The sequence below is a fragment of the Anomaloglossus baeobatrachus genome, chromosome 10 (genome assembly GCF_048569485.1).
Source record: "Anomaloglossus baeobatrachus isolate aAnoBae1 chromosome 10, aAnoBae1.hap1, whole genome shotgun sequence".
NCBI lineage: Eukaryota > Metazoa > Chordata > Amphibia > Anura > Aromobatidae > Anomaloglossus > Anomaloglossus baeobatrachus.
In genome coordinates, this window is record NC_134362.1 from 60023809 (window position 1) to 60048384 (window position 24576).

General features: G+C 43.4%; 1 protein-coding gene across 1 annotated transcript in view; it reads right to left on the bottom strand.

Moving 5' to 3' along the window:
* The window catches only part of IRF7 (interferon regulatory factor 7), a 50430-nt gene that overhangs the window by 9863 nt on the left and 15991 nt on the right, over nt 1-24576 (bottom strand). Inside the window, exons 3-11 of the mRNA XM_075326852.1 lie at nt 23308-23458; nt 21018-21264; nt 17932-18029; nt 17484-17535; nt 14523-14714; nt 12976-13158; nt 8544-8759; nt 3527-3922; nt 1-110 (exon numbers count right to left, since the gene is read on the bottom strand). Coding sequence (XP_075182967.1) covers nt 1-110; nt 3527-3922; nt 8544-8759; nt 12976-13158; nt 14523-14714; nt 17484-17535; nt 17932-18029; nt 21018-21264; nt 23308-23458 — 1645 coding nt within the window. The remainder of the gene's footprint in view (nt 111-3526; nt 3923-8543; nt 8760-12975; nt 13159-14522; nt 14715-17483; nt 17536-17931; nt 18030-21017; nt 21265-23307; nt 23459-24576) is intronic.

Here is a 24576-nt window from a genome sequence, read left to right on the forward strand (position 1 = left end):
CTTCACCAGTACAAGTCTCTTCATGACTGGCTCAAACAGCTCTTCCCCGAATGCCATATAGATTGTGTAGTCTGGTGATGACCTCAAGTGGTTCCTGTAACCTTTCAGCTCTGAAGAAGGGAAACAAAATTAGTTATATTTTCCTGTTTGAAAATATAATTGGAGATAAAATGTTTTTGTTTTTTTGTAATTGAGAAAAGGAAATTATTTATTGGGTATTTGCATGAAAAATCAATGTGTCAGGAAAGGACAATAGCGGCTTATTTTACGAAAATTTATGGCAAATTATAGTAAATCACCCACCAGCTATTTTTCTCATCACCCATAAAGGGTAATTTCCGTCTTTATAGAGGCTTGTTGGAAAGTATTTATAAAAACATGCATTTTTGCAATTTACGGTTCATTACCCCTTCACCCCTGACCATGGTTTCATCTTCCCGACCAGTGGCAAATTTTTCAATTCTGACCAATGTTTCTTAATGATGTAATAACTCTAGAACGCTTCAATGGATCCCAGCGTTTTTGAGATTGTTTTTTTGTGAAGCATTATCCTTTAGGATAATGGTAAATTTAGGTCAATATATTTTACAGTTTATTTGTAAAAATATCAGAACTTTGGCAAAAAAATTTCGAATTTTTCAAACTTCTAAGATTAATGCCCTTAAAGGGAACCTGTCAAGTCCAATATGCAACCAGAACCATGAGCAGTTCTGAGTACATATTGATAATCCCTACCTAACCATCCATGTATCTAGTAGCATAGATAAAGGGATCTTTAGAAAAAGTATTTCTAAAGATCCTTTATGATATGCTAATGAGCGGGGGACTAGTCGCAGGGGTGTTATATCCACCGACTAGTCCGCCCTCTTAACATGTTAGCACACCCCTTCTGGGAGTGCTAACATGGTATTCAATGCCCAACATCATCGACGGTGACGCACTTCCCTATCCATTGTCACCGCCTTAGACGTCTGGTTTAGGCTTGATCAGAAGTCCTGACACTACCAGTCTTTGCCCGAAATGCGTAGACTGATCTGTCTACACTGTGTATGCTTGATTTTATCATGTTTTAAACCGATTTAATAAAGTTGTGATTTTTATTTGCCGATGTCTGATACAAATCTTTTTTGCCTTAGTCATGTGAGGGCTTGTTTTTTGAGAGACGAGTTGACTTTTTTTTTTGTACCATTTTCAGGCACATAATGTCTTTTGATCACTTTTTATTCCGATTTTTAGTAGGCAAAATGAACAAAAAACAGAAATTCAGTATATCATTTTTTTAATGCCGTTCACTGTGCGGTAAAAGTGATAATAAGACAGCTTTATTTTTAGGTCAGTTCGATTACAGCAATACCATATTTATATAGTTTTTTGTTTTGTTGGTTTGGCACAATAAAAAATATTTTCTACAAAAAAATATTTTTCTGCTATTTGGTAGCTTAATTTTTTATGGGTCAAGATGATGTTTCCAGCAGTACCATCTTTATTGACATTTGTCTTATTGATAGCGTTTTATTCCACTTTTTGTTCTGCAGTTTTATGAAAAAGCATAGTTTTGTCCCTTTTTTAAAATTTTTTTTTCATTTTTTTTTTAGTTCATTCCTATACTAAATAGTATGACAGTTTTATAGGTCGGGATGTTCCAGACAGACAGCAACACCAGATATGTATACTTTTTTGTTTGTTTTAAATTTTACATAAATATACGTATTTATCAGTAATGGTTTTTTTTCTTTATTTTGTGATTTATTTTTTTTTTTTATATTTTTAGAATTTTTTAAAACTTATTTTTACTTTTTTTATTTAGTCCCTCTATGGGACTGTAATTGTCATTACTCCGGTTGCTGATATAATGCATTGCCATGCACCAGGATAGCAATGCATTATACCTGTCAGTGATGTAGTGAGAGAAGCCTCTTAGATCATGTCATGTCCTGGCATGGTCTAACAGGCTTGCTGTAACTGGCTGACCTAGAGGTTGTCATAGCAACGTTTGGCACTTACAATGACGTCATTTGGCGCCGATTGGATGGGAGCGTAAGCTCCCTCTCCCAGCCTCCTAAATGTTGCGATCGATAACAGCTTTTAGGGTGTTATATAGTCTGTGAGATCCAGGTCTCGGCTGTCATATAAGCTGAGCTCCCAGCTTCTGTGCCCTTCAATATTGCCATGATGTACCCATATATCATAGGTCAGGAACTTCTTCCCAACCATAACATGTGGGTACGTCATAGGTTTTGATTGAATTAAAATTTGCAAACATTCTTGAGATTTTTCTTCTTGTTTATAACTCCTTGCCTTGGTGACCGACCACCACTGCTGTCTAGCTTGTAAATTCAGCATTAAAGCTGGCCAGTATTAGGAGATAACAGCGCACTCCAGTGATCCTGGTCTTCTTCAACACAATAATTACAAGCTCAATATAAAAAAGCTTGTAACGCTGTGCACCTTTGCTAGATAGCAATGATGGTCGTTCACCTAGGCTACGGGTGTGAACTTTGTGGGTTGACTCCTGGCTGTAAAGTCCTCCTCGAGCTTCCTCTATGATGTGCCCCCTTTACTTTATTTGATTATTGCACTGCGCCGCCATTGTTGTTGGTGGCACGTGTGCATTGACACAGTGATGATGTCTTTATTAAAATGGTTCCGGAGTCCGCGCATGAGCGAGCCGCGATCTCCGGCGTCATTTTATTGAAGACACTGCGGTGAAGACCATGAGAGGCACTGGCGCATGTGCAGATTTTTTTTTTTTTTTTTTACATCGTGGTCTAAGGAGAAAACGTTTCTCCTTGAGGAGACCTGACAAACCAGTCTGGAAAAGGCTCGTTAAAGGGCCACTTTTGACTTTTAGGATTGCTACTTCCATTAGGTGGCACTAGAGTTCGTCTCCTTCCTCTCTGGAGAGACAATTTTTTTACATCTGCCCATGTGCCTTTGCCACTCATAATCTTCCCTGCAGTGTCTTCAATAAAATGGTGCCGGCATTCGCGATTTGCGCATGCGCTGATTCTGGCGCCATTTTGGTGAAGACAGAATCCCTGTGTCAATGCGCACGTGCCATCCACAACAACAATTTCGGCACGGCGCAATAATCAAATAAAGAAAAGGGGGCATATCATAGAGGATGCTAGAGGAGGACTTTACAGCGAGGACTTGACCCACAAATCCCGCCTCCGTTGCACGGATTCAAAGTGCAGTGCATTTATGCAACTTTGATTAAAGATATTTCTGCAACCAAGCATCCGATCTTTCTATAACGGGTATGTCTGGATTCAGCATCTTAGTGCCAGTATGGCCCTGCCTTTCTCTCATATTGAAAAATCCTGGTGGTTGGTTCTCTTTAATCCAACGCTCCATTTTTTGGTACACTACCTTTTAGATGGAGAACCAAACCTTGAGTATTACAGTGCTGAATAAGAAATTGTATCTCCCTACCGCCTTGAGTATTGTGCTAAGAAAAGGAAAGCGTATAATATATGTGTAAAACCTACTTATTCCCTAGATGTTTTCTCGTCAGAACTCTTACCTTCCCAAAACTGACTGAAGTCAAATATCTCTGTTCGGTCATCTCTGATCAACTTCATGGCCTGTGAAGCCATTTCTTTGGGTTTTACGCTTTCCGACAGGCTCCAATAAACTCTTGATCTTCCCTTTCTTGTAGCATAAACCTTGTAATTGTCAGGATCGACTTCTAGGCAAAGGCCTTTTTCAACATAATTACAAATTTCGTTAGTGGCCTTAATCTGCACGTTATCCACAAGCACATCTGTTGACGGGAATTGGATAGTGTCTGCTTGTTCCATCTGGACTTCGCCAACATCTCTCAAGATAAACAACTTTTTGGTGGACACATTCTGTTTTAGGACTTCCTTTCCTCGATAATATACCGTAACTTCCCAGGATGTGATGGGCGGCATTCTCCCTGATGGTGAACATTGTCATGGAATTAGCAAATTCAATTAATGTCACAGTCAAAATTGAGATTCATGCAAAAGCCTTTGTATGAAATCAAATACATACGAGAAGGTATAGAAGAGACATTTTGTGTGAGAATTGATATCCTCTTAGAAGCTAAAGCACCCAAAATCAATTATTAGCTTCTGTGGGCAAGACCATGGGGAAGATGAAACTCCCATCAACCCACGAAGGTCAATGGTCGCAGAATTTTGAAACAAAATCAAGTGGCCATAGTCCACCGAGGAAGTGCTGAGCTTTGTCCATGTGTCGCCAATTGTCATATGTGGTCCCATTGGAGTCTGGTGATAGGTTGCTTATCGGCATTGACATTTTTTGCTAGCCAATTTTGTCCCATCACATTCCCTATGAATGGGTAGAAAGATAGTGTGTGGTTCCTCTATGCTGCCGTGAAGAAGCCAAATACAAGACTCCAGTAAAGGTTAAATGGTAAATTTCTACACCTTTCAAGGCAATCTTGCCTCTTGTTCGGGATGAAAGCATTACACCCATCCTCAAAAAGCCCTCCCTTGACCCATCCTCTGTGTCAAACTATCGCCCCATATCCCTTCTCCCCTACGCCTCAAAACTACTGGAACAGCATGTCCATCTTGAATTGTCCTCATACCTCTCCTCCTGCTCCCTCTTTGACCGGCTTCAATCTGGCTTCCGACCACATCATTCTACCGAAACTGCCCTAACCAAAGTCACCAATGATCTACTAACCGCCAAAGCCAAGCGACACTACTCTATCCTCCTCCTCCTGGACCTGTCCTCTGCCTTCGACACAGTAGACCATTCCCTCCTACTACAGATTCTCTCATCTCTGGGCATCACAGACTTGGCCCTATCTTGGATCTCCTCATACCTAACCGACCGAACTTTCAGCGTCTCCCATTCTCACACCACTTCCTCATCTCGCCCCCTATCTGTCGGTGTCCCTCAAGGCTCAGTTCTTGGACCCCTGCTGTTCTCCATCTACACCTTCGGCCTGGGACAGCTCATAGAGTCCCACGGCTTCCAGTATCATCTCTATGCCGATGACACACAGATCTACCTCTCTGGACCTGACATTACCTCTCTACTAACCAAAATACCACAATGTCTCTCTGCTATTTCATCCTTCTTCTCTGCACGATTCCTTAAACTTAACATGGACAAAACAGAGTTTATTGTCTTTCCTCCTCCTCACTCATCTCCTCCAACAAGCCTTTCCATCAAACTCGATGGTTGCTCACTCACCCCAGTCTCACAAGCTCGTTGCCTTGGAGTGACCCTCGACTCTGCTCTATCCTTCAAGCCACACATCCAAGCCCTCTTCAACTCATGCCGATTACAACTCAAAAATATCTCCCGGATCCGTGCTTTCCTTAACCAAGAATCTGCAAAAACATTAGTGCATGCCCTCATCATCTCCCGCCTCGACTACTGCAACCTCCTGCTCTCTGGCCTACCTTCCAACACTCTTGCACCCCTCCAATCTATCCTAAACTCTGCAGCCCGCTTAATCCACCTCTCCCCTCGCTACTCCCTAGCCTTGCCACTCTGCCAATCCCTTCACTGGCTTCCCATCGCCCTACGACTCCAGTTCAAAACATTAACCATGACATACAAAGCCATGCACAACCTGTCTCCTCCCTACATCTGTGACCTAGTCTCCCAGTACCTACCTGCATGCAACCTTAGATCCTCACAAGATCTCCTTCTCTGCTCCTCTCTTATCTCCTCTTCCCACAATCGTGTACAAGATTTCTCCCGAGCATCCCCCATACTCTGGAACGCTCTACCTCAGCACATCAGACTCTCCACTACCGTGGAAAGCTTCAAGAGGAACCTCAAGACCCACCTCTTCCAACAAGCCTACAACCTACAATAGCCCTCAGTCCAGTAGACCACTGCACAACCAGCTCTGTCCTCACCTATTGTGCCATCACCCATTCCCTGTAGACTGTGAGCCCTCGCGGGCAGGGTCCTCTCTCCTCCTATACCAGTCTGTCTTGTACTGTTAATGATTGTTGTACGTATACCCTCTTTCACTTGTAAAGCGCCATGGAATAAATGGCGCTATAATAATATAATAATAAATAATAATAATAATAAATAGTAATCCCTATGAATGACCAGCTAAGGTCAAACCTAGTTATAGTCACAGTCAACTGATTCCAACTGGTTCATCATTCACATCAGTCTATGCAGTGGTGTAGCATGTGCTATTGGGGGCTACAGGCAGCAAAGTCTATGTGACTACAAAATATTACCCACCAAATCCTCCCCCATGCAGGCTTGCCTGTCAATTGATAGGTAACATGCAAAAGCTATTCCTTTTGGAGTGGCTCAGTGAGTGAGATGAGTTTGTCCTTGGTTGCTGCGGTCTGCATAGGCAGCGATTGAAAATGACAAAGTTCAGTATAATGAAGTGAGCTTTGTTATCTCAGTTGCTTTATGCAGAGCGCAGCAGTCAATGAAAACTCATCTCCACTGCTGCACTCTGCATAAGCACCAACCAAGATGACAGAAGATGAGCAGATAATTAATGAAGATGGCATCATCCTTCATTAGTAAGAAATGCCTTTATATTTTTAAAAAAAATTGTTTAAAAGAACAGAGAGTCCTCAGTGGTTGATACCTTTTAATGGCTAACTGAAAAGATGGTAATAATTGCAAGCTTTCGAGACTACTCAGGTCTCTTCATCAGGCATGGTATAACACAAAATCTGAAGAGTCACATATTTATACACAACAGGACTTAGAATAGTGCAGTAAAAAAAAAAAAAAAAGAACAAGTTATATGAAACAGAACTATCTCTATGGCAGGGGGACAAGCTGTTCTAGCCATAAATACTGATGTCCTGTTGTGTATAAATACGTGACTCTTCAGATTTTGTGTTATACCATGCCTGATGAAGAGACCTGAGTAGTCTCGAAAGCTTGCAATTATTACCATCTTTTCAGTTAGCCATTAAAAGGTATCAACCACTGAGGACTCTCTGTTCTTTTAAACAATTTTTTTTATCTCTACTGGCTAACACGGTACAAAGATATATTTCACTTGTATTTATATTTTTAGACTTTTTCTAACTGTAAGGGGGGTGTTACACGCAGCGATATCGCTAGCGATATCGCTGGTGAAAGCACCCGCCCCCGTCGTTTGTGCGTCACGGGCATATCGCTGCCCATGGCGCACAATATCGTTCGGAGCCGTCACACGTACTTACCTGACTAGCAACGTCGCTGTTGCCGGTGAACCGCCTCCTTTCTAAGGAGGCGATTCGTGTGGTGTCACAGCGGCGTCACTAAGTGGCCGCCCAATAGAAGCGGAGGGGCGGAGATGAGTGGCCGTAACATCCCGCCCACCTCCTTCCTTCCTCATTGCCGGAGGACGCAGGTAAGCTGAAGTTCGTCGTTCCCGAGGTGTCACACGTAGCGATGTGTGCTGCCTCGGGAATGACGAACAACCTGTGACCTCAACAATCAACGATTTTTTGAAAACGAACGACGTGTCAATGATGGATGATTTGGTGAGTATTTTCCATCATTAACGGTCATTCGTTGGTGTCACATGCAACAACATTGCTAACGATGCCGGATGTGCGTCACGGAATCCGTGACCCGGCGATATATTGTTAGATACGTCGCTGCATGTAACGGGGCCTTTAGGGTGTGTGCCCACGATCAGTGTTTGCAGCGTTTTGGATGTAGAGTGTTTTCGCTGCATCCAAAATGCTGCATTGTACAGTACAAGAAGAGTGGAAGGGATTTCTTGAAATCCAGAACCCACTGTGCTTCTTTTTTCCTCAGCAAAAACTGACCTGCGGTGCGGCTTTCCCAGCCACAGCATGTCAATTGTTTGCTGCGGATGCAGATTCGCATGTATCTTCCGTAGGGAGAACACAGCAAGAGACCGCAGCTCACTGAACCCTGATCGTGGGTACGAGCAGCTGCGGTCTCCTGCCTTCTCCTGTGGAGGAGACTCGCGGCCCCTCAGGTCAGGACCCGCTGCGTCCAGGGCGCAGTGAGTCGTGATCGTGGGCACGTACCCTAATTAGAGTTTTGAATTGGTTTAGGGTTAGGGTTAGAGCTCGGGTTAGATGTAGGGTTAGGGCTAGAATAATAAAATCATTGAATAAAGAAATATATAACATTGTATAACTTTTAATTTTTTAAATTGTAGGTCAAATTACAAACTATTATTACATGAGTATTTTTCCTAAATTACAATGCATGTGCTTGGGAAATAAAAGGGGTTCGATACTGGATTAGTGCAAGGGACGCAGGACATGCTAACAGTTCACAGGCTCAAGGCCACAAAATCCTTGACTTGCAACCCATGGTACACCATCAGTCTTTATCAACTATGGAGCACACAATCTTATACCCTTACAAATGGTCCAATTTCATAATGGGGCAATTTAACCTGTCAATGGGAGAAAATCAGGGTACCCGGCTAAAGTAAACCTCCTCAAACACCCATCATGCCACTGAAGTCCATCATGTCCTATCCTTAATAATGTTTTGGGTTTTTTTTAATTATGAAAGACAATAAAGGAGATTATCCAGAAGATGAATTGGTAATCAATTTTTTTACTCACTTTGTAAATTCAATGATACAGCTTGGGTTTGTGGTGGAGAAGCAGATCCAGATCCATTAACGAGAGGTGGAGCGTGACCCACCGGTGATGATCTTGCACACTCTTCATTGTTGGTGTGATAGGCATAGTTTGGAGAAGAGTTAGCACTTTGTCTTACTCTTGGCTCCTCGTGTTGACACACATTGTTCGCCGACTTGTACATTATGTCATGTGCACCTGTTTAAGAGGAAAATGTGGTCAGACTTTTTTAAATATTGAGTCTATTAGATGATCTACTAAGTGTAAGCTACTAGATATGGGCATTGTTGAAAGTTTTAAAGAGCAGAGCCACAAACCTCAAGATATACAGTCATGGTTGAAAGTGTTGGCTCCCTTGAAATTGTTCCAGAAAATGAAAGATTTCTCTCAGAAAATTGTTGTGATTACACGGTTTTTTATAGACATGTTTATTTCCTTTGTGTGTATAAGAACAACACAAAAAAAACAGAGAAAATAAGGCAAACTGGACATAATTTCACCCAAAACCCTAACAACGGGCTGGTCAAAATTCTCGGAACCAACAACTTAATATTTGGTTGCACACCTATTGGAATAAATAACCGCAATCAGTCGCTTCCTATAACCGTCCACAAGTTTCTTACATCTTTCAGGTGGAATTTTGAACTCTTCTCTATAAATTGCTCCAGGTCTCTCATATGTGAAGGAGTCTTCTCCCAATAGCAATTCTAAGATCTCTCCACAGGTGATCAATGGGACTTAGGGCGGCTTTGCACGTTGCGACATTGCACGTGCGATGTCGATGGGGTCAAATCGAAAGTGACGCACATCCGGCGTCGCAGTCGATATCGCAACGTGTAAAACCATTTTGATACGATGAACGAGCGCAAAAGCGTCGTTATCGTATCATCGCTGCAGCCTCCGACATTTCCATAATGCCGGTGCAGCGACAGGTGCGATGTTGTTCCTCGCTCCTGCGGCAGCGCACATCGCTGTGTATAAAGCCGCAGGAGCGAGGAACTTCACCTTACCTGCCGCCGGCTGCAATGAGAAGGACGGAGGTGGGCGGGATGTTTACATCCTGCTCATCTCCGCCCCTCCACTTCAATTGGCCGCCTGCCGTGTGACGTCGCTGTGACGCCGCACGACCCGCCCCCTTAGGAAGGAGGCGGGTCGCCGGCCAGAGGGACGTCGCACAGCAGGTAAGTGCGTGTGAAACTGCCGTAGCGATAATCATCGCTACGGCAGCTTTCACTAGATATTGCACGTGCGACGGGGGCGGGACTATCGCTGCAGCATCGGTAACACATTGTTACCGATGTCGCAGCGTGCAAAGCCCGCCTTAGATCTAGACTCATTGCTGCCACTTCAGAACTCTCCAGCGCTTTGTTTCCATCCATTTCTGGGGGCTTCTTGAAGTATGTTTGGGGTCATTGTCCTGCTGGAGGACCCATGACTTAGGACACAATCCCAGTTTTCTGACACTGGGCACTACATTGCCACTCAAAATCCTTTCGTAATCTTCAGACTTCATGATACCTGGCACAAAGTCAAGACACCAAGTGCCAAAGGCAGCAAAAAAACCCATAACATCTTTGAGCCTCCATCATATTTGACTGTAGGTACTGTGTTCTTTTTTTTGTAGCCCTCATTCAGTTTTTGGTAAACAGTAAAATTATGTGCTTCCCAAAAAGCTCTATCTTGGTCTCATCTGTCTACAAGATGCGTTCCCAGAAGGATTTTGGTTACTCAAGTACATTTTTGCAAACTACAGTCTAGTTTTTTTTATTTGTCTGTGTCAGTAGTGGGGTCCTCCTGGGTCTATTCCATAGCTTTTCATTCAAATGTGGACGGATAGTTTGCGCTGACGCAGATGCACCCTGAACCTGCAGGACAGCTTGAATTTCTTTGGAAGTTGATTGGGGCAGCTTATCCACGATCTGGACTATTCTGCACTGCAACCTTAGATCAATTTTTGTTTGCTGTCCACATCCAGAGAGATAATGTGCAGAGCCATGGGTTGTAAACTTTTTGATTATGTTGCGTACCATGGACAAAAGGACATCAAGCTCTCTGGAGATGGACTTGTAACCTTGAGATTTTTGATATTTTTCAATAATTTTGGTTCTCAAGTCCTCAGACAGTTCTCTTCTCCTCTTTCTGTTCTCCATGCTTACCGACACTACACAGATCACCGATTTTCGACGCTTTTGCGATCGTTTGTCGGTGCTTCTAGGCTTTACACGTTGCGACGTCGTTACCGGCGCCGAATGTGCGTCACTTTTGATTTGACCCCGACGAGATCGCAGTAGCTATGTCGCAACGTGCAAAGTACCCCTTAGTCTGGTACACAGACATGCAATGCAAAGATTGAATCGACTTCTCCTCTTTGTTTTTGGTTTCAGGTGTGATTTTCATAATAATAATCATAATAATAATCTGTTTCTTGCCACAGGTGAGTTTGAATGAGCATCACATGCTAGAAACAAAGTTGTTTACCCACAATTTTGGAAAGGTGCCAACAATATGTCTGGCCCATTCTTAAGGTTTTGTGTGAAATTATGTCCAATTTGCCTTTGTTTCTCTGTGTTTTTTTGTGTTATTTCAATAAACACAAAGGAAATAAGTATGTGTATAACAAAACATGTGTAATATTTCTAATTTTCTGGAACAATTTCAAGGGTGACAACACTTTTGGCAATAAGTCCCTGTATATATCTAGAAGGCCCTATGGGGCAGATTTATCAAAACTTTAACGTCAAGAAAGTGTCTAAAGGCTACTTTACACACTGCGATATCGGTCCCGATATCGCTAGTGTGGGTACCCGCCCCCATCTGTTGCGCGACACGGGCATATCGCTGCCCGTGCCGCACAACATCGCCCAGAGCCGTCACACATACTTACCTGTCCGGCGACGTCGCTGTGACGGGCGAACCGCCTCCTTTCTAAGGGGGCGGTCCATGCGGCGTCACAGCGACGTCACTGAAACGTCACTGAACCGCCGCCCAATCGCAGCGGAGGGGCGGAGATGAGTGGCCGGAACATCCCGCCCACGGGAAGCAGGTAGGGAGAGCTTCCTCGCTCCTGCGGCGTCACACGCAGCGATGTGTGCTGCCGCAGGAACGAGGAACAACCTCATTACTGCTGAAGTAACGATAATTGGGAATGGACCCCCGTGTCGCCGATTAGCGATTTTTCACTGTTTTGCAACGATGCAAAATCGCTAATCGATGTCACACGCAACGGCATCGCTAATGCGGCCGGATGTGCGTCACGAATTCCGTGACCCCAACGACTCCGCATTAGCGATGTCGTAGCGTGTAAAGCCCGCTTTAGGCTAGTTTCACACTTGCTTTGGGCGAAATCCGCTGGGTCCGTTGCTGCGTCGTTTTGACGCATCCATTATTTTTGTGGTGTCAATGGATGCAACGGATCCGTTATTTCACAGGAATCCGTTAGCTGATTCCTGTTAAATAACGGACCGTTGCATCCGTTTGGCGTCCGTTAGGCGTCTGTCTAACGGAATCTGTCGGCTCTGTTTTTTTTCTTTTTTCATTTTTTTTCATTCTGGGCATGCTCAGTAGAAATTAGCGGAATCCAGCAGCGGATTCCGTTGTTAAGCACTTAGCAACGGAATCCGCTACCATAGGGAAACATTGAAAATTTTAACGGAAGCAACGGAATCCGCTGGTCGGCGTCATTTTGACGTAAGCATTTAACATTACATTCAGCGTTGCTTCCGCTCGGCGGAAGCAACGGAGCGTCGACCAACGGAAGCAGCGCAGACACTTTTGGCACAATCCGTCATCAATGCAAGTCTATGGAAAACAGCGGAATCCGTTAACGGATTCCGCTGTTTCCCAAGACAGCGGATTGCGCCAAAAAAACCCCAACGCAAGTGTGAAAGTACCCTTAAAGACTTCGTTAAATGTTTTCATGCCAATTTGTATAGGTTCTGCTGAAAATGGAGAAGCTGGGGAAGAGTCATCACTCTGTGGACATTTTTGTATATCATAAATGCTACTCAAGTCCCCAATTAAGGTAGCAGTTCTTGCATGCTGCTCAGAGGCTCACGCCTCTCGGAAGAGGTGCCAAAGTCCTGAAGTGGTGCACTCTTCTTAATGAATTTGCCATCTTCTACGACAGCAAGATTGGTATTGCACAATCATGCGCTAGGCCAGTCTTGATGAATCGGCCCCTTTAACTTTTAGAACATTTTATAGCATGACCTGCTAATACTATAGCTCCTCAATAATGGCTGGATATCAGTTCAATGCAATAAATAGTGGTTACCATATAGATAAAAAAGGGGGATGTTCACATAACAAGAAGTTATCACCAGTGCACAAAATCTGGCTTTTTACCAATTGTATTACCAGCTATTTGTCTGACTAATACATGGTTTATAATAAGAGTATTATGGGTGTTACTCACTTTCTTGATGGTACCCGTTACATTGAGTAACCTGTGGTTCATGCATTGCTGAAACTACACAATTAGGAATTATGGGTGGTTGTTGGTACTGCGGAGCGGCAGAGATCTGTTGGAAGCCTTGGATTATGCCCACGTCTTGTTGGAATCCATTCTGATAAATATGACACATTTGATATTGTGCAGCTGAAAAAAAAGTATTTGTTCATAGATGGTATAAGTTATTATTTTTTCTGGTTTCAGAAAATAATATACAACATTTCCAATATTTGTTATATTTGTATTATTGAAGTTAATAAGGGTGTAAACATTTCAGTACCAAGCTGGTGTAAGGAGACTTATAGGCCATGCAATGCTCAAATTGTCTCTTCAAAGAGGAAGAGCATGGAACTCTAATGCCACCTTTCATGTGGCAAGGCTTATTAGAGGGTCAATACTGACTTTTAGGATTGCTACAGCCAATAGGTGAAACTTCCCTTCCTCTGTCACATTCGTCTCCTTGTTTTTAGAGACCAGTCCTTTGGACTGGAGCCTCTCATCTGGCTCTACATTTAAATGGGTTTCGTTTCTCTTACTACTGAAATGGTTAAATGTCACTTTTTCTCTTGCAGCTTTTCCCAAGCAGTTTCTAGCTGAGTGTTTCAGCTGCCCTCCCTTTGTAGTCACACCCTTCAAGTTTAAATAGTGGTGTTACCCTGCAATTCCTACTGAAGATACAAAATCATTTGGTCTCTGGCCGCTTTGGAGGAAGGTTCTGCTGTGGAAGTTTCCTGTTCCCAGGCTTTATCCCTTTGCTTGCTTTCCCCATGTTTGTCTTTACTTACCTTGTGTCTTGTTAGTGCAGCGGTGAGGTCTAGTGAACCCCACCTGCCCTTCACTAGTCAGGGCATCTATAGGGTCTTCTGGAGGTCTTAGGTTCCTGCTCGGCAACAGTTGTGGAGACTGTATAAGGACTGGCTAAGAAAGAAGGGACAGCTGCAGGTAAGGATAGGAGTTGTCCCACCAACCTCTCTCACTAGATACAGGGCCTCCTGCTGTTATTGTATCCCCGTTGTCCCCTTGTGTTTTTTGTGTATCAAACGCACGTAGGTCTGAATGTCACCCGCCACACTTGCTACACCTGCGAAGAGTGACATCCTCTCTGAAAAGGCTATTTGCATTGCATGGCCTATTGGTCTCCTCACACAAGTTTGAAAATGTTTCCCTTTAAACCCCGGTCAGAGACCTCTCCTTTAGCCAAATCAGTCCTCATGCTTTGCACTGATGAGGGACAAACAATGTGAAACCTATGTCTGGAGCACCTTATTCGGCCTCTTATCCTAGGTCATATGGCAAAGCTCAATAAAGGGTCATCATTGACTTGTATGATTGCTATTTGCATATGAAGTGAATTAATTGATTAATTAAACATTTTCTAATGTATAAACCATTATTCTAGCAGCTTCTTGAGGCACATAAGAGTAAAGAAATACAGAATTTATTGCGTGGCTTATGGCTAAGGTTGATGGCATATACACTCCACTTGCCTCACTAATTCTATAAGTACTCACCTTGCTCACCAAACATTGGGATATGGATGGATGGCTCCGCGTGGGCAGGTTGCTCATGGCCATTAACAGCACATGGTTCCATCTGTTGTGAATTTGTCCAATGCTCATGTATGGAAGGTCTGAAAATCTGATCCACAAGTGGCTCTCTTTGTAGATACCCCTCCTGGGAGAGGTTTAACACTTGCTCTATGTCTGCAGAGATAAAAGCACATGCAAATTACGGCTTTTTTGGTGAATACATCACTGTCTTCACAAGTAAATTTTTGCAAGTCGTTTTTTTACCTAGACTATGTAGTAAAAGTGCAAAACAATTGCATTAGAGAAAGGAAATACAATACTTCATTTTGTACTATCTAAAACTATGTATTGTGTCTATTCTGCTCTCATTTCAGAAAATAATCCATTGATTAGACACATTGAATAACGTTGTGGGCATTCTCTGTGACATGTGCAGAGGTCATTTATTGACTGTAAGTTTCCGATTTGTATATATTCACTTTTACACCAACTATTCTACTTTCATTAATGTATTTATTGTATAGTTTTATCAATTTTACTAGTTCAAGACTAAAGGCCCCGTTACACGCAACGACATCGCTAACGAGATGTCGTTGGGGTCACGGAATTCGTGACGCACATCCGGCCTCGTTAGCGATGTTGTTGCGTGGGACACGTACGAACGACCGCTAACGAACAAAAATACTCACCTTATCGTTGATTGTTGACACGTCATTGAAATCCCAAATACCGTTGCTGGTGCAGGTCGCAGGTTGGTCATCGTTCCTGAGGCAGCACACATCACTACATGTGACACCCTAGGAACGATGAACAACAGCTTACCTGTGTCCTCCGGCAACGAGGTGGGCATGTCGTTAATGTGGCTGTTCTCCGCCCCTCCGCTTCTATTGGCCGGCTGCCGTGTGACGTCGCTGTGACGCCGCACGAACCACTTCCTTAGAAAGCAGGCTGTTCACCAGCCACAGCAATGTTGCTAGGCAGGTAAGTCCGTGTGACGGGTCCTAATGATGTTGTGTGCCACGGGCAGCGATTTGCCCGTGACGCACAACCGACGGGGGCAGGTGCTTTCACCAGTGACATCGCTAGTGATGTCGCTGCGTGTAAAGCCCCCTTCTTCAGAGCTGTCCATGTCCTCTGGGATCTAGCAGTTTCTACTTCATCCATATAGCCAGCGAATGCATGATTTCTCAATCCAGAGAAGGAAGCGCCGTTAGCGCCTTCTACATTATATGCACAGAGCAAATTCAGCACTGTGTACATAGTGATAGAGAAGGCAGAAACAGTAATAAACCATCTTTGCCTTCCCTATGGGGAACTTAGCTGTATTTGGCAGCTGGCTCCCAGCTCCTGCAGCTAAATGATCGTGTGCAGCTGCTCTAATATGCAGTGCTGTTTTGGGCCCCTTTCACACGTCAGTGATTCTGGTTTGTACTTTTTTTTAAACGTACCAGAATCACTGACCTATGCAGACCCATTATAATGAATGAGTCTGCTCACACGTCAGTGATTCGTCACTGCACGTGTCTCCGTGCAGCGTACCCGCGTGTGCGTGATTGCTGCACGGAGACATGTCCATTTTTTTCTGGCATCACTGATGTCCCACGGACCACGCAGTGGTGTGGTCCGTGAAACACGTGCCAGAAAAAAACGTGCATATAAAATAATAAACATTTTAACTCACCCGGCGTCCAGCGATGTCCTCTGCAGCCCGTTCTCCCTGCTCCTTCTGTGCCGGCTGATTACTGTCGCGCATATTCATTATGCGCGACACAGCCGACCCGGAAGCAGCTGCTGCGGGGGTCACCGCCGGCCGGATGCTGCGTCGCGGGAGCGATCAGCACCATGGAGAGCGAGAGCGGGCACAGGTGAGTTGATTTCTAAGTGCAATCACGGGCCACGGATAACGGAGCCCGGATTGCACTTAGACAACCCACGTGTGCCGTGATTCACGGCACACGCATGGACATGTGCGTGTTTTACACTCCAGTGAAAAACGTCACTGTTTTTCACTGACGTGTGAAACGGGCCTTAGAACGGGACTACATGGATGTTTATGTCTATGAGTTTCCCATTAGTAGTGAAGTGGGGCAGCTCAGTGGTTAGCACTGCAGTCTTGCAGCACTGGGGTCCTTGGTTCAAATCCCACCAAGGACAACATCTGCAAGGAGATTGTATGTTCTCCCTGTGTTTGCGTGGGTTTCCTCCCACACTCCAAAAAACATACTGATAGGGATTGTGAGCCCCAATGGGCACAGTATTGCTTATGTATGTAAAGTGCTGTGGAATATGTTTGTGCTATGTAAAAATATAGATTATTATTAATAAGTAGTAAAAGAGAACTTGTCACCAGGTGAAAAGTGGCCAGTTTGGGCTGTTATTTTATTTTTACTGCTCCCCTGAGTATTATATTTTTGAAAACATAAAACAATCCGCCATATGGTTCCAGATTCTTGGTTCTTTTTATTTAGTGCTAATTTTTATAGTCTTTACTTAGTGGGCGTTGCTTACAGGCTCCTCGGGGGCGGGTCTTTAGGCTACTCAGCTTTATTACCCTCTCGGTAAAGATGATAAAAGTTAGCAAAATTAAAAGGACTATATTTCTGGAAAAGTATGGTAGATTTTTTTTTAAAAAAAATAAAACCCAAAACAGAATATTTATGTGAGCAACAGGAATAATATAAGAGCTAGAACTTCCCACTGTACCATGTGCTTAGTTGATCCATTACTCTACCACGACGTGGGAACCCAAGCCATAATTTTGTTTTTTCAGCCTATTTTGTGCAATTTAGTGACCAATGTCTTAATTTTTTAAATTATTTTTTATATATATATAGCGAGAACCATTATCATAAATGGGAAAAGGCTCTTTCTAAATTACTGATCCATCACAAATAATTTTTAGAACATGAAACGAACAATACATATGTGAGGCCTCAGACTTACTGATCTCTGTTGGATCCAGTAAAATATTGCTTAATAGATCTGCGATATTGTCCTATATTTTAGGAAGATAAATGTATGTTAGAATCCGTAAAACAGCACACTACAACGATAATCTGAAACAAATCAGAACTGATAATCAAAGACAGGAAAATTGCCCATCAAATACTGATCCTGGTTAAATGATATCAATATCGTTGCCTGCAGTGACCACTAGGGGGAGCTAACTGCATACTGATCTACGGGCCTAGCATTGTAGTCATTGGCAACCATATATATACCAGTTTAATCCCAGCATTCCTGATATCATGGGCCCCAAAATAGTTGTGTGGTCTGATTATATGGAGGGTGTAACTAAATATTCACAGGGTAGCTTAATATTTAGGAAAATGCAGTATATAGATCATGCTCTTTATGTTTTTAAGTAAGAATATGACATATGGTAACGCACCGAATCCTCAGGTCTGGCGAACGGGGCATCCAGGACAGAATCAGGACTTATGCGAAGTGAGAAGTCTTCTTCGGTTAAGTCATTGTGAAGATTTTGCTCTAAATAAGAAAGTAGTTCAAAGCACTTATTTAGAAATTGGTTTGTTTTTCGCAGGGTGTAAATCTTAAAATCAGTACTGAGCCATAAACCAACCTTTCCGCTGCTGTCTAAGGTCCTAGAGCTCGTCAGCACAGCACAACTACCGGTACTACTACAACCCTCATCATGCAATGATAGCTGCAGACTCAGACGGTTAAAGGGTTATTCCCATCTCCAAGATCCCATCCCAATATGTAGCAGGTATAATAATAATAATAATAATAATATTAGCAAATACTTCCAACTATAAATGTAGTATAGTTCTCCTGATATAGCCATGTCTCTTAGCTCATGTGCAGGGCATTGCAGGACCTTAGGTAGCTATGGTTATGATCACAAGCAACTAACAGTCACTATATACGTGGACATAACATGGATACCCAAGGTCCTGCAATGCCCTACACATGAATTAATACACATGGCTATATCAGGAGAACTTTACTACAGTTCTAATTGGAGGTATAGTTCTCCTGATATAGCCATGTCTCTTACCTTATGTGCAGGGCTTTGCAGGACCTTAAGTATCTATGGTTATGATCACAAGCATCTGTCACTATATGTGTGGTCATAACCGTGGATACCTAAGGTCCTGCAATGCCCTGCACATGAGGTAAGACACATGGCTATATCAGGACAACTATACTACAGTTCTAATTGGAGGTATAGTTCTCCTGATATAGCCATGTCTCTTACCTTATGTGCAGGGCATTGCAGGACCTTAGGTATCTATAGTTATTATCACAAGCAACTAACTGTCACTATATGCGTGGTCATAATCAAGGATACCTAAGGTCCTGCAATGTCCTGCACATGAGTTAAGACAGCTGGCTATATCAGGAGAAGTATACTACAGTTCTAATTGGAGGTATAGTTCTCCTGATATAGCCATGTCTCTTACCTGATGTGCAGGGCATTGCAGGACCTTGGGTATCCATGTTATGACCACAAGTAACTAACGAACTGTGACTATATGCGTGGTCATAACCATAAATACCTAAGGTCCTGCAATGCCCTGAACATGAGGTAAGAGACATAGTGAATCAAGAGAACTATACTACATTTCTAATTAGAGGCAATGCCCCCACCACTAATTTCATTGTATTTAGACATCATCCCTTTTAGTGGACCGGATGCATCTTTTTATTATTGATTAAAATGGACTGCCTTCTGAATACACTTTTGTATAAGAAATGTTGTCATTTCTCAAATGGACTTGAGATCCCATGATCCTTTGGGATTCTTTCCCCCTTAACACTGGATGGACTCTTTAACATCAATACCCATCAGTAACATCTCCACTGAGCACAGGACTGTATTATTCTTACCATCTGGTATACGGAGTCATTCACGTCGCAGGCAGATGGTTTCTGTCTGGGTGCTCTTTTTTTTTGGTGGTTGCTAGGTTTCCAAGCACGCTGCCTCCTGGGCCACGTCTCCTCATAATCGTTGGGGAGGCTGTTTCTGCTGACAGTGGCGCATGTGTGGGAGCTGGGTGACGCGTCCCCACTCCCGCACATGTGCCGTGCTGTCTGACAGCGTTCATGCCCGCGCTGAGGTTGGCGACGGTCAGATTAGGAGATGACGTATGCAAAGTCCTTGTCGGGCAGGCATTATCAGTGTTTGGAGAGTGAGTATGTCGCCTCTCCTCCCTGAAGAAGCCACTGGACCACACAGCTATTTTACCCTGGCGAAACGCGCGTCGGGAGGCTGAGGGCCTTTCTCTGCTTTGGGACGCTCTGTGGTCATTTATTCCATCTATAACAGTCCTGCAGTTTTGCACTAGGCACCTTATTCTGGCTTGAATTTTTTGTTACAAGAAGGGGCTGACACATATCTTCCTGTATTATAGTATACTGGTGCATGTATTGATATCTCTCTGTATTGTGTTTATATACAGATGTTCTTGTAAAAATAACAGCACTTGCACCTTTTTGCACTGAGCAACCTTTCTTAAAATCTTGATTGGTATCAAACATAATTTAACATAGTTTGTTCTCATTCTTAATGCACCAGTGTCCTTACTAGAAAGTTTAACTTCGGAAATAGAGCATAGGCATGTCCCAATAGGTGTCTAATATATAGCTTTCTTTGACCTTTATACAGAGGGTGATCCCTTTCCATGCATGTTTTTACCCCTATGTGTTGTTATAACCACTTTTGCTGTCCTTATGACAAAGTAATTTTTTTGCATAATGAATAAAAAATGATTGCTGAGGTTTGATACACTATCAACTCCAGTTCTCTTGTTTTCATATCAATGCCCTGAACATGAGGTAGGTGAATCAGGAGAACTATACTACCTTTATAATTGGAGGTGTTTGCTAATATTATTATTATTACACCTACTACATATTAGGATATGATCTTGGAGATGGGAATAACCCTTTAACACTAGAAGTCCCAGGAATTTCGAGCTCCATAGGGCTCCAATGGTATAAATGTTAAATGACCCCTCTCTGGGACTTCTAGTGTTAAAACACGCTCTACCTAAAGAAATTAAGTGGTAAAATATAAGAAAGCTAAACAGTGTAATTCAGTTTTTAAAGTATTAAATTATAAGAACTTCCAGAGTTGTTCCCCGGAGAACAAAAATGATCAGCTGCTGGAATTTTAATATGGCGACTCCCCACCACCTCCAATCAGTGGGAGAGTCACACATTAGACTGTTGTATTTCGTCAGGGTCATCTAACTTTAGACCAATGTGAATGCGGATATTTATTCACCAGGACCTGGAATGCCCTCCAAAAGGCAAAGAATTTCCCAAAAATACTCACTTTAGGTGTTCTTTTACTAAGCCCAACCTCTTTTTCAGGACTGTCGCCCCCAAAATCAGGACTGTTAGTAAATATGTAATCTAAATAGGACATTACATATTTTACAAATTTCAAAAAGAGAGTTAAATTTAATGGATATCCATAAATTAATACTAATGGAGTCATCCTTATACCTTCTTGATTACTTGGGACTTCGTTGAAGATGGCACCATTTGGGTTTGATGCAGGCATATCATGATGATCTCCGTTGAATCTATATATCTTATGGGGATCTTGTTGGTCACTTGATTTATCCTCACATTCAGAGAACATTTTTATACTACGGTAGTGCACCTGGTTGAGGGCACAACGGAAGTTTGTTTTCCAAGTAGGCGCGTCCTCACAATTTTGGACATACTTTCCACTGTGAATAGCCCACGCCTGAAAAAAGAAACAAAGAATGCATGCAATTAAAAAATTGAATTGTTGTCAAAAGACAATAAATACATTCAAACTTCTTGTAAGGACACAATGCCCGAATCATCAAAGATTTTCATATAAAGCTTTCCAAAATCACAAAAGTTGGGAACATTTCGAAGCTGCCTTAAAATGTTACCATTTTTGGCATTCTGATGCAATTTTCTCAGTTTCCAACAAAGTGGTCGGAGCAAGAGTGGGATGGCGGCATGGCAGGATGAGTGGCGACATTCGCTACACCACATATTTCACTCCAGCAAGAGTTGCAGTAAGATTTGTGGTGAGGCATCATTTGTGGCGAGGCACACACAATGCTGCATACACCTATGAAAAGGCATGCTTCTCTTAAAGGGACCAACCAGCAGGATTTTCATATATAAAGTACAGCCAGTGCTATTGTGATGCCCTGGGAAAACCAGGTAGTCACAGTTAGGCCCCCACATTACACCGTTCCCTCACTAGGAAACACACAGCCAACCAGAAACCCTAGTCACCCCCCCCTTAGGGAAAGACAGACACACCATTGGGCGTGACCAGGCAGTTGGGACACGCCCAACCAGGGTTCCAGACAGCCCGGGGCGGGAAAAACAATTCAGTTCAGTGGAGAAAAGTGTGGGCTGGAGCTAAGTGTAGCTCCAGCAGTGAAGTTCAAGTTGAATGGTACCAGGGTAGGAGCACTGGTGCCACTGGCTAGGAGGCAGATGGTGGTCTCCGTCAGCAAGAGACAGGAAGACGACTCGGGACAGGGTTGTAGCCCGCCGGTACCGACACGGGGAACCGACCTGGAAACCGTAGCACAAAGGTGGGTACTCGGACCCTGAAGCCAGAAACCAGAACCAAGCGGACTGGTTAATTCACCGATTGAGGCCAGGACTAGAGGTCCTGTCCCACCCAAAGTCCCTCATAGAAGACAACAGCCCACCGATAGGGATAGGAGGTCACCGCCAGGGCCCATAAATCCCACGGGCCAGCGTCTGCGGGCACAGCTCCTTAGGCCACATCCAGCCGAGAGCGGACTCCTGAGTTTCACACTAGGAAAGTCCACCTTACACAAAGCAGGGCAGGAAAAGGATAGAGACCACCAGCCGGGTGGGGGGACCCGAACGCAACCGGATGTGGCACCGGCCACCATCACCTTGGTTTACCAAAGACTTGCGTGTTTTCCTAACAGTGAGTACACCAGCAGCCCCTGGGGTCACCCGCCACCTGCACTGAGTCACCGGGTCCCAGGGCCACCATCCCTGCCCACGGAGGGGTTAACAACTTGCTGCACAACATCTTCCCCGGGTGCCCCATAACAGCAGCGGTGGTGTCCCACCTCACCACACACCGCGGGTGGCGTCACGAACTTACTACGGCCCAGCCCGTACATCTACATCCCCCCATTTATTCGGCGTGTCCGCGAGACCCCTGGGTCCGGAGACCCTCGAGCCACCACCCCTGAAGGCCTGGACCCGAGCAGCGCCGGCTGCTGGTACGGGGGCGGCACAGTATACTGGTGTGAGATGCTGAATGTAAGCATAGCTTTTGTTCAGAGATTGGATGTTTTATTTCAAAGATATGTGCAAGTAAAGTTCCAGCATTTCATTAATGCCCTTTTTATTTGATACATCCAATATGCTACCTTTTATAGACTTTTTTTTTTTAAGGAAAAATGTTTCATAGGATCCTCTGGGGTGTGTCTTTAGGCTGTTCTGTATTATTATCCTGTGATCCAAAAGAACCCAAATAATAGCACTAAATAAAAAGGCCCATATCTCTGGAGCTGTAAGGAAAATTTTAAAAGTGGGAAGAAATTAATACAATGAGAACAAAAACGTGCAACTTTTGAGCTGGTGACAGGTCTTCTTTGAAAGCGGAGTTAAGTGATGGCCAATGACTTCAGGTCTACAGCCATCGCGAACCAGTTCTATTCAATAGAAAATAGTCAATGTGGATCCATTATATATTAACATAAATATTTCAATTATTACAATTACAAAATGCAGATTTTTGTTTCCAACTTGCCTTGAATATTCCATAATCCCTCTCGTCTTTCTTACTCATATTTAGATGCTTCCATGGTAAGCGGAATAACGTTCGACTTTCATCCAACCAGCGAACACCTTCAAAGTAGTTGCTGTTGATCTGTCGAATCAGCCAAGGGCCAAATAGTTCTCTGGTTTGTGACAAAAACATATAAAAATGATAATTTAATATAATATATGGTGTCCTATCTAATGCATGTATAGGGAAAGAGAAATTACAAAATGACATAACACCTTATATGTGTACTGTGTCTTATTTCATTAAAGGGGTTGTCCTACCAAATACATTTAGCACCTACAATATATTCAGGCTGGGGGCTCCAGAGCAGGAACCCCTCCGCCACGGACCCATTCCTCATCTTTTGAATGGCACAGCGGTCTGTTGGTTCTCATGATTGGTGGGAATCACAAAAATCAGATTCCAACCATTTATAATATCATAACTGAACATTCTATATTGTCAATAATACCTCATTAAAGGGTAAAATAACAAAGTGCTGGTAAGAATAAACAACTTTGCAATTTACCTCTTATTAAAAATCCTCTCATGTCAAGAGCAGATCTTTTTTTTATTCTACAGTTTTACAATCAATATCTAAGTTATTGGCCACAGCTGCAGTAGAAGTGACCAATTTCTTAGGCAAGGAGCTCAGCACTTACAAACTCCTTGCTAGAGCTTGGAGGCACTGCTGTGAAGCTGGTCAGATCCCTGAATCTGGGAAGTTTCATGCACCACTCCATTGCTGCAGAGACAAAATGTCATGTTTGTCGCCCTATTTTTTTAGACACTAGTGACCGCTTTAGGACTGGGGCCTCTCATCTCCATCTGGGAATCTACATTTAAACAAAGTTTCCTTTTTTTTGGGTGCCTTATGAGTTGTCAGTTTTATTACTAGCAACCCATTGCAGTGCATCTCAGCTGCATCTGCTTTGTAGCCATGCCCCTTTAGGTTTAAATAGTTGTGTTTCCCAACAATCTTTGCTGATTATACAATCCAGTTGTATTCTGCCCACTCTGGTGAAAGGTTCTGCTGAGGATTTCTCCCAAATACGGACTTTAAACTTTTTATTGCTGTTTCTCCCGGTTTGTTTCTCCCTCCCTTGTGTCTTATTAGTGCAGTGGTGGGTCTATTGAACCTCACCTGCCTCTCACTAGCCAGGGTATCTACAGGGCTTCTCAGGGTCTCAGATTCCTGCTTGGCAACAGTTGTGGAGACTGTACAGGGACTGGCGAGGAGAGTAGGGACAG